Below are 10,681 nucleotides of genomic sequence, written 5' to 3'. Positions count from 1 at the left end.
TGTTTGGATTTTCTTTTAAATACCCTGTAAACCGCCCTGAGTCCTTCGGGAAAGGGCGGTATATAAATCTAAATAAATAAAATAAATAAATAAATATTCTATTCTATTATTCTATTTATTCTACTGTATGTACTCTACTCTATTCTATTCTATTCCATCTTCTATTCTATTCTATTCTATAATCTACTCTACCCTACTCTACTCTATTCCCTTCCAGCTCTATTCTACTCTTCTTACCTGACTCCGCCATAAAGCTGGTTCCAGCCCATCTTCCCAAACTCCACATAAAAGCCACAAACCCCGACCTCCACTGGTAGGCCTCAAGACCTTACGACCACCGTTTGAGCCCAAAACGTCCGTTGCTAAGCGAGGCCCTTGTTACATGGGTTTGGCCCCATTTTCACAAGCTTTCTTGCCACTGCTGTTAAGTGAATCACAGCAGTTCTTAAGCGGGTAACCCGGCTTCCCCATTTCTCTTTGCTTGTTCTGAAAGTCGCAAAAGGGGATTACACAACCCTGGGATGCCGCGACCGTTATAAATAATAACTTCAAGACTTGCCTCCTCTAAAAGCCGGATCCTGCCAGTCAAGCTCGCTTCTACTTCCTGGACTTTCTTTTCGGCGTCTTCCTTCAGGCGCCGGATTTCGGCGTTGCCACCCTGGGCCAAGCTTTCCACGGCTTTCCTGCAAAGGCCAAACATGGGACTATGGAGGAGACGAACAGCAGCAGAGGACTGAAGGAGGGAGCTACTGTCCAGCTGGACCTTCCTTCTCAACCCTTCTCCCCCCGGGATGGAGATTCCTCCCTCACCAGCTTGGCTGGCAGAGGGGAAGGGGGCAATTTGTCATAGCCAACTTGCTACGGCCGGCCAATTCACCATGGCTAACTCACTATGGCCAATTCACCTTGGCCAACTTGCCACGGCTAGCTCGCCAAGGCCAACTCACCATGGCCAATTCATGGTCAACTCACCAAGGCCAACTCATCATGGCCAATTCACCATGGCCAACTTGCCACGGCCAGCTCGCCAAAGCCAACTCACCATGGCCAATTCATGGTCAACTCACCAAGGCCAACTCATCATGGCCAATTCACCATGGCCAACTCACCATGGTCAGCTTGCCACGGCCAGCTCACCAAGGCCAACTCACCAAGGCCAACTCACTATGACCAACTCACTATGGTCAGTTCGCCATGGCCAACTCATTATGGCCAATTCACCATGGCCAACTCACCATGGCCAATTCACCATGGCCAACTCACTGGCCAATTCACCAAGGCCAACTCACCATGGCCAACTCAATATGGCCAGCACCATGGCCAACTCATTATGGACAATTCACCATGGCCAACTCACCATGGCCAATTCATCATGGCCAACTCACCACAGCCAACTCACTATGGCCAATTCACCAAGGCCAACTCACCATGGCCAACTCACCACAGCCAACTCATCATGGCCAACTCACTATGGCCAATTCACCAAGGCCAACTCACCACGGCCAACTCACCACAGCTAACTTGCTGCAGGGCAGTTGAACAATTCTATTTAGTCATTTTAAATAAATTAAACACGGTTTTGATTTTTGCCCTTCCCATCTCATTCTGTCACTCCTTTGGCATCCTTTCTTCAAGGATTCTGTCCCACCCTTTCGTTGATATTAGCGTAACTCTCGTCCCGCGACGAGGTGGCTGTGGCAAGTTGGCTGTAACTGTCACAGACCCGAGGGGAAGACTGGGCACGCATCTGAAAACACAATTAAAAGAAGGAGGGCCATGCACACATTCAACAGCAAGGAAATACTCACGAAGCTTTCCGGAGCAACTGCTCTCGTTCCTGAAGCTCCCGTTTCACGCTCTCCAATTCGACTTTGAGCTCAATGTTCTAACAGGACAAGAAAGAAAAGTTGTAAAAACTTGGGTTTTGTTTTTTTTAATTCCCCATAAGGAATTTTTGCAGGGCAGTATCCTATTCTCACAACCGAATGGGGGGTGGGGGTGGGCAAACTTTGGCTAGCGCTCGTGAGAGACAGTCTCCAAGCAGACGCCGGGACAATCCACACAGGTGAGGGAGGGAACACATTGTGTCCCGGTGCCCCGTGCGGAAACCAGGAGCCGCAACGAAAACAGCCCAGCACCTACAATTCGGTAGACGTCATCATGGGGACCCTCAAACTTCTGCTGGATCCGGTCTTCCAGGAAGTAGATGCGAAGTTTCAAGTTGAAATTCTCCTTCCGCAGCTCCGTGATTTGCTGGTAAAAGAAGGGAAGGGGACCCGGGATGGTTTTCCAATCAAACCAAGTCCACGCCCCCGCCGTCAATTTCCCCAAAGCAAAATTCCGTCAGCCACAGTTACAGGTAAGTCCTCAACTTACGGCAGTTCGTTTTGTGACCGTTCAATGTTACAACAGCCTTGGGGGGGGGGAAATGACTTGTTTTTCACCTTCCCAACTGTTGCAGCGTCTCCCGTGGCCATATGATCAAAATTCAGACGCTCAGCAACGGACTCGTATTTGTGATGGCTTCAGTGTCCTGAGGTCACGTGATTCCCCCTTTTGTGACCTTCGGACCACTTAACAACCAGGTTTCTAATTTGACAACCGAGGTGAGAAAGGTCGTAAAAACGAGGCAAAAATTCAGCAAACTGTGGTCGTTAACCAGTGGAACAACCTGCCTCCAGAAGCAGGTGAATGCTCCAACGCTGGAAGTTTTTAAATTTAAAAAAAAAACTTTAAATTTAGTTGCTTGCTCTCAAAGTGCACGCATCCATCACCCACACTTAAAGCATGCCATGTGCAACATCTACAACTATATGCAACGTACTAATGAACGGTTTGTTGTAAGTCGAGAACTACCTGGGCAAAACATTCATTTCAATAAAGCAGCTGCCCCAGGCCCACTCAGCTACCACTACATCCTCCCCATCTTTGCCAGCCTGGAGAAATCTCCTATGTTGCTAATAAAATATTGACGCTGGCAGCTTCCTATCATGAAAGGGAGGACGCCACTACTCAGCTTACAAAGCAGCCTAGCATAACAAAAGTCACAACTTCTAGAGGTTTGTCCATCATCTAGAGATTCTCCATCATCAGAGTCATGGTTGCCCCAAAGGTGCTTATTTTTTTTTCTTCAACGAGGCACCTGGACTTCCTTGTTTTCCCTTGAAGATAATTGTTGCAAGTCGAGGATTAACCTTTATAATATTCTATTCTATTCTATTCTATTCTATTCTATTCTATTCTATACTCTATACTATATTCTATATTCTACTCTACTCTATTCCCTTCCAGCTCTATTCCTTGTTTTTCCTTGAAGATAATTGTTGTAAGTCGAAGATTAACCTTTATAATGTACCTTTATAATATTCTATTCTATTCTATTCTATTTTATTCTATTCTATTCTCTATTCTCTATATTCTACTCTACTCTCTATTCCCTTCCAGCTCTATTCCTTGTTTTTCCTTGAAGATAATTGTTGTAAGTCGAGGATTAACCTTTATAATATACCTTTATTCTATTCTATTCTATTCTAATCTAATCTATTCTATACTTTATACTATATTCTATATTCTATATTCTACTCTACTCTATTCCCTTCCAGCTCTATTCCTTGTTTTTCCTTGAAGATAATTGTTGTAAGTAGAGGATTAACCTTTATAATATACCTTTATTCTATTCTATTCTATTCTATTCTATTCTATTCTATTCTATTCTATTCTATTCTATTCTATTCTGTTCTGTTCTATTCTGTTCTATGCTATGCTATGCTATGCAATTCTATTCTCTATATTCTACTCTACTCTCTATTCCCTTCCATCTCTATTCCTTGTTTTTCCTTGAAGATAATTGTTGTAAGTAGATTAGCCTTTATTATGTACCTTTATAATATTCTATTCTATTCTATTCTATTCTATTATTCTATTCTATTCTATTCTATTCTATTCTATTCTATTCTATTCTATTCTATTCTATTCTATTCTATTCTATTCTATTCTATTATTCTCTATATTCTATATTCTATATTCTACTCTACTCTCTGTTCCCTTCCAGCTCTATTCCTTGTTTTTCCTTGAAGATAACTGTTGTTAAGTCGAGGATTACCTTTATAGCTTAAAAAACCAAAAAACAACAACCAGCCACCAACTTACATTTTCAAAATCCTTCATGGTCCGTGCCCTGGTTGGTGAAACAGTATCTTCGGCCACCTCAAGTAACGCTGCCAAAGAATCCAAATAAAGAGCAAATATTTGCACACACACCTTATACGCACATACAATAAATAAATAAATAAGGCTCACGCTGAACTAAATCATGCCAAAAAGAAAGAGAAACTGTTTCCACACACCCCTAAGAATGCAACAAGGGGGTCCAAGAAGCAGCAGCAGTATTTTTTAAAAAAAAATTGAGAAACTTTTAAATTTATAACAGGGAAGTAAGTGCAAAGAGAGGAACTCGAATGGAAACGTCAAATAAATTTGCATTTTTTTAAAAAAATTCTCCAACTATTTTCACAACTGGTTTTCAAAGAACCCCAAATAAATAAATTTTTAGGTGTGCTGCATGTTTCATATTTAGAAAGTAATGGCTTTTTATGAAGGGTTAAATAATTGCCTGTTGGGGGTGGTTTTTTTTGCTTTTTTTCAGATCAGAGGCACCAAATTATAGTCTTCACCGTGCAAAAAATACACAAAAGAAACTGAACTTTGGAACAATTTGGCAAAGCAAGAAATATGCTTGGAGCTGAACCGCCCTTCTCTCGGGAGAAGGGCGGTATATAAATAAAATTATTATATTATTATTATATTATTATAAAATCCCCAAGAAAGGTTTTGTATTTCTTTTCCTGGTTGGGGGGGGGGAAATGTTAATAAAACACATTAAGCCTAGATTTGGGTTTAAACTACATTAGCTATACTATCGATTTTCATTTTTGTTTCTAGCTTGAAAACACAAAAATCGCCGTCCATTTTCAGCAAATGCTGTATGAGATAAATTCGGGGGGGGGGAAGAGAAAAACAGAAATCAAGGGTATTAAACACACACTTTGTGGCTTGCAAAAAGGGATTGTGCAATTCTCCAAGAATTTATTTATTTATTTTTTTCTCCCCTTGGATGGCTGTTTGCAATCACTTAGAAAAAGAAACTCGAATGCAACAAAGTTTTCCGGTGCAGACTTAATTACTTCCTTTTTGTTTCTCTTCCAAGAATTTGGTGTGTTGTTTTTTTCCTACTTACTTAGATAAATGGCTTGAAATGCAACAATGTATTTAGGCCAGTCTATAAAGTTTGATTTAAGTTGCATTTAAGGGATTTTTAAAGAGTGTTTGGGGGGATTTATTATTATTATTAATAATAAGCTTGTAAGCTTATTATTATTATTATTATTATTATTATTATTATTATTATTATTATTATTATTATTAATAAGCTTGTAAGCCGCCCTGAGTCTTCGGAGAAGGGCGGGATATAAATGGAATTAAAATAAAATAAATAAAAATTATTACCTCCACCGCCTCCCACTTGATTGCGAACCTCGTCTCCCGAAACATCTGGAAGCCGGGAAAAATTGAGGCTGGGAGGAAAGAGGTTTTTTTAAAAGATGAGCTTGTAGGCCCCTAGCTAGGTCAGATGTGCCCCCCACCCGCTTTTTTATAGCCCTGGACTACATGTCCCATCAGCGGTAGTGCCAATGGGTTTTGAGAATATCTGGATAAGAGGCACGTGGCTTATCCAGTCTCTGCAATATTCAATCTCTCTCCATCTTCCCTCATACGTGCATTTAAAATAAATAAAAATGGATTTTCCGCCTTCCCGCTGCCCCCTCCTGCACTGAAGGTGAGCAATGGGAACTGTAGTCCAAGACAAGTGATGGGAATTGTAGTCCAAGGTGCTAAACTGAAGGGGAAAGGGTGTAAGAGCCAGGAAGCGGGAATCTGCAGCTATCTAAGGCTAGCAGAGCCCAGATTCTCTGCCTCCTACACCTGGGGAGGATGGGGCTTGTAGTGTGTCCCCATCTGGATGAAGAAAGCCCACCCCCACCCACCCCTGGCCTGGTTTGATGATGCCCCCCAATCTGATCTAGCCGGAAACATGAGCCCCAGGACTGATAGTCTTGTGTCTCCTGCCCACCCACCCTTTTAACCACCCTCCTGCAGGGTCGTCCATTAGGTCAGCAAAGGCAGCCAAGACCAGACTCTCAGAAGATGGGAGCTGTAGTACACCCCATCGGGATCAGGATCCTGTCCAGCAGGAAACCTACACCTACCTGGTCACCCTTGCAAGGATCCCTTCTGCCCCCTTTGCCCCTCTAACCACCCTCCTTGGGTTGCCCATCAGGTCAGCAAAGGCAGTCAAGACCAGACGCTCAGAGGATGGGAGTTGTAGTACACCCCATCGAGATGAGGAAAGAGCCCCATCTAAAGCCCGCCCCCCCCAATCCTGATCCCCCTTACAAGGATCCCTTCTGCCCCCTTCCCGCCTCCCCCTCTCAACAACCCTCTTGCAGGGTGGTCCAAAGGCTGGCAAGGCCGGGCAAGCAGCCCTTGCTCGTTTCCCACCCATTCAATATAGACTCAGATCCACAGCGCTGGGCACTGGAGGCTCCACCAAGTGCTCCACCGAGGGAGGGAGGGAGGGGGCCAGAGAGGTGCTTCAGCCCCGCCCCCTCACTTTGTCCCCCCTCCCTTCTCCTCCTCCCTCCTCTTCTCCTCCTTCCCCCTCCCTCTCCCTCCTCCTCCTCTTCCTCCCTTCTTCCTCCCTCCTCCTCCTCCCCCTCCCTCCTCCTCCCTCCTCCCTCTTCTCCTCCTCCTCCCTTCTCCCCTCCATCCTCTTCCTCCCTCCTCCCCTCTCCCTTCTCCCCCCTCCCCCTCCATCCTCTTCCTCCCTCCTCCCCCCTTCTCCTCCTTACCCCTCCCTCTCCCTCCTCCTCCTCCTCCTCTTCCTCCCTTCTTCCTCCCTTCTCCCCCTCCCTCCTCCTCCCTCCCCCCTCTTCTCCTCCTCCTCCCTTCTCCCCCTCCATCCTCTTCCTCCCTCCTCCCCCCTTCTCCTCCTTCCCCCTCCCTCTCCCTCCTCCTCCTCTTCCTCCCTTCTTCCTCCCTCCTCCCTTCACCTCCTCCCCCTCCCTCCTCCTCCTCCTCCCCTCCCTTCTTCCTCCCTCCTCCTCCTCCCCCTCCCCACTCCTCCCCCCTCCCTCCTCCCGCCAACGGCCCTAACGGCGCTACCCGCTGTGGATGTCCAGCGGCAAAGTGGGGTCTTCGCCCGGGGTCGAGTCCATGGCGCGGCCTCGGGAGGCGGCGCGTGGGAGGCGGCTGACGGGTGGCAGCGGCGGCGGCGCCTCTTTTTCGTCTCCGACTTTGGCGGCTGCCTCGGAATTTTAAACAACCGCATCAGACGCCGGGACCGCCCCGGCGGCCATTTTGGTGACGCCGGCGACGCCGCCCGGAGAAGGGCAAAGGCGGGAAGCGCAAGGCGTTGCCTACGGGCGCGGCCGCCATCTTAGGGACGGGAAGCCTGGCCTCGAAGCCCGTCTCGCCGCCATCTCGCTTGAGGGAAGAAAAGGTGGTGGGGGGGTGGGGTGAGGACGTGGTTGTTGACCGGCCGGGCGCGCCTGCGCGGTGAGAGGGAGTGAGGGCGGGGAGGCGGGCGCCATCTTTGTCGAGGGCTTTGGGTACCCAGGAATGGGAAGAAGCAGAGTTGTTATTGTTATTTTATTGGGGTTTTAAGATGTATTTTTAGTATATGGGCATGTATTTAATTATTTTTTAACTTTTGTAATCCTGTATTTTTATTCTTGCCCTGTTCACCGCCCTGAGTCCTTCGGGAGAAGGGCGGTATAGAAATATTATTAAAATTTAAAAATTAAAAATTAAAAGGATGGGCTAATTAAGGTTCTTGAAGATTTGGGGATGGAGATGCGAATTCAAGGCAAGTCCATCAAGTCCAGGAGTGGGACCACAATTCCCATTCTCTATTTCTGCTGCCTATCCTGATGGGACCCGGAGTCCACGTGTCTCTTTTTCCTATTTCAGGTGAACGCTTCATGAATCTCCAATTTGGAAGAATGCCTCTCATCAGGGATGCTTTAATCTTTTTAATTGTCTTTTAACTTTTATATTTTGTATTGGTGAGATTTTAAAATGCCCTGTAAACCGCCCTGAGTCCTTCGGGAAAGGGCGGTATATAAATCTAATAAAATAAAATAAAATAAATAAATAAACATTTTAATATGCTTAAATTGTTTTTTCTATTTGTTTTGCAATCTGTAAGCTGCTCGGAGATGGAAAGTATTAAAAATTTAATAATAGATAATTAAAAAAATGTCACTTCCTGACTCCCCAGAATTGGTATTTTACAAGGCCATGGTACTCTTGACATGCCTAGAGGCACTGTTCTCCAGCTAACTACATCCCAGCAACACAGTTTCATCCTACCACAGTTGGTCCCATCAGTCTCTATTTATCATCAAACAGAGAGGAAAAACTGTGTAGCCTTCCAGATCTGCAATTTATGTTTTATGTACAGTATTTATTAATTATATTCTATTCTATATGAACGGATAGTCCTTGACTTAACGACAATCCATTTAGCAACCGTTCAAAGTTACAATAGCGCTGAAAAAACTGAATTACGACTGGTCCTTCATTTATGACTGTTGCAGCATTTGCCCGATCATGCAATCAAAATTTAGGTGTTTTGACAACCAGCACACATTTTTTTTATGATGGTTGCAACATCCCGGGATCATGTGAATCCCATTTGCGACTTTCCCAGCCAAGCTTCCAGCTAGCAAAGTCAAGGGGGGGGGGAAGCTAGATTCATTCAACAATCGTACAACTGTCGCTAAATGAGGACTCCGTGTAGTTCTAATATTAGAGGCAAAATCAATTTGTTTAAGTGTTGCAAACCTGTGTAGGTTTCCGTTTGCCTCTTGTACGTTCTTTCTCTGCTCATGGTTTACCGCTTCCTCTAGAAATGAGATAGGAAGACAAAGTTGCATGCCATAAAATAGACTATAAACAGCAAAAACTGGGTTAGGAACAAATTGTCTACATTTTATTTGCTTTTTTATTTTTAAATAACATTCTTCCGTATAAATTCCAGGAAAATTCGGATCATAGTCTCACCCCTCACATATATGCAGACATACACACTCTTCCATACAGAAGGATTATTTTTTTCCCCTCAAATAAATGCATTTCATAAGCCAAACAAATGCTTAGGATAAAAATGCTCAAAATATAGTTGACATGTCATGTTAAGAGCGCATACAACTTGCATTCAGGCTCTGCAAGTCCCACTCTTAATGCAAAGAATCAGAGGCATAAATATTGCAAGATTATCAGACGTTTGCAGGGCTGCATCAACAGATACAGTATGTATTTCAAGCTTCTTTTAAATGGATTGTGTCTGTTGGACGTCCACTCTATTTCACATATCCTTAAGTGTCAAAAGGGCTTGGCAAAGCATGCTAAAATTATCATACTCGCTTCATAAATTTAAACCTATTTTTTTGGCCTGGTCTATCGCGGAACCTATTTCATTATACAGTGTCATGCCATCTCTCTACAATTAAAACTTCATGCAATTATTTCTAGCTAGGGGTACTTCATTAAATTTAAGGGTTTTTGAGAAGGGGGAAAAAAGATACACACACATACACACAAAGCCTCTCTATTTATGTTTGGACACAATTTTTCCAAGGTGCTTAATGGCATGGAGTCACACCTTCACGCCTTAACTGGCCCATTTCCGTGAATCGTAAAAATTACATTTTTGAACACTATTTCGCCGACGCTGTTGTGGGGAACTTCACCTTCGTTCAACCCACAAACTCGGGGATTGGAATGGCCCGCGGTTCTCGGTGATACGATTGAAATCACAATTCACCCATCTGTTTTTACCCCCACATGCATTTCCTTGAAGGTATATCTGGTGATGTTCTTCAGGCACACATCTTGGATACCCATCCAAATTATTTCATTTTTCATAGGCTTCTTTAAGGAACGGTGACCGTTTTTGCACTGTGGAGACATTGCCTGCTCGTGGACTCTCTGATCCCACGAGAGTAAACGTGTTTATGGCTTCTTGGCGTGAGACTCGTTCAAGGTGACTTGGGCTGATTCAACTTCCAAGCTCGACGTGCCGTTACAGTATTTCCAAAAAGAGGCGCTTGTCAGCTTTTCAAAGTCTTTTTGAAGAGAAGAGTTTGGGAACTTTACTTTTCTTGGTGCTAAAGAAAACATCAGCAGTGATGAAGTTTCCTAGCTGGATAATGAAACGACTGCAAGAAACCCACCCAGCTCAGAGAGCACCAAGGACCCCACAGTCCTTCTCCTCCTCCTCCTCCTCCTCTTCACAAACCCCACTCCTTTCTAGCACTGATCATGTTCCCTAGTTGGGTCATGAAAGGTCTGCAAGGAAACAACCCACCGAGGGCTTCACATAAAGCATCACGTCCTGCAAATATGTTCTTGACTCAATTGCAACTGATCGCAGGACAGTTTGAGGGCTTCAAGACACGATGGAGATCTCTTCTTCAAAATCCTTCTAAATAACAGCCCTCAACCTCCACCTTCTGGAGAAAAAAATAAAAGACCTGTCTCATCCTGTCTTAGCCAAACATTAAGGATCGTTGATGCAATGTTTACCACCCAACCCCATAAGCCAAACTTGGAAGAATCT

The 10,681-nt window shown here is 44.5% G+C and overlaps 1 protein-coding gene across 1 annotated transcript in view; it reads right to left on the bottom strand.

Annotated features, from left to right (window-relative positions):
• Window positions 1–7,363, bottom strand: part of CDK5RAP2 (CDK5 regulatory subunit associated protein 2) — a 62,865-nt gene extending 55,502 nt beyond the window's left edge. Inside the window, exons 1-7 of the mRNA XM_083374873.1 lie at window positions 7,222–7,363; window positions 5,506–5,573; window positions 4,150–4,217; window positions 2,143–2,253; window positions 1,809–1,885; window positions 452–683; window positions 238–278 (exon numbers count right to left, since the gene is read on the bottom strand). Of these exons, the coding sequence (XP_083230999.1) occupies window positions 238–278; window positions 452–683; window positions 1,809–1,885; window positions 2,143–2,253; window positions 4,150–4,217; window positions 5,506–5,573; window positions 7,222–7,274 (650 nt within the window). The 5' untranslated portion in view covers window positions 7,275–7,363. The remainder of the gene's footprint in view (window positions 1–237; window positions 279–451; window positions 684–1,808; window positions 1,886–2,142; window positions 2,254–4,149; window positions 4,218–5,505; window positions 5,574–7,221) is intronic.
• Between the last annotated feature and the right edge of the window lie 3,318 nt (window positions 7,364–10,681).

Source organism: Vipera ursinii (assembly GCF_947247035.1).
Source record: "Vipera ursinii genome assembly, chromosome: 16".
In the NCBI taxonomy this organism is placed as follows: domain Eukaryota; kingdom Metazoa; phylum Chordata; class Lepidosauria; order Squamata; family Viperidae; genus Vipera; species Vipera ursinii.
Note: the sequence above shows the minus strand (reverse complement) of the source record. Positions and strands in the feature narration are given on the sequence as shown.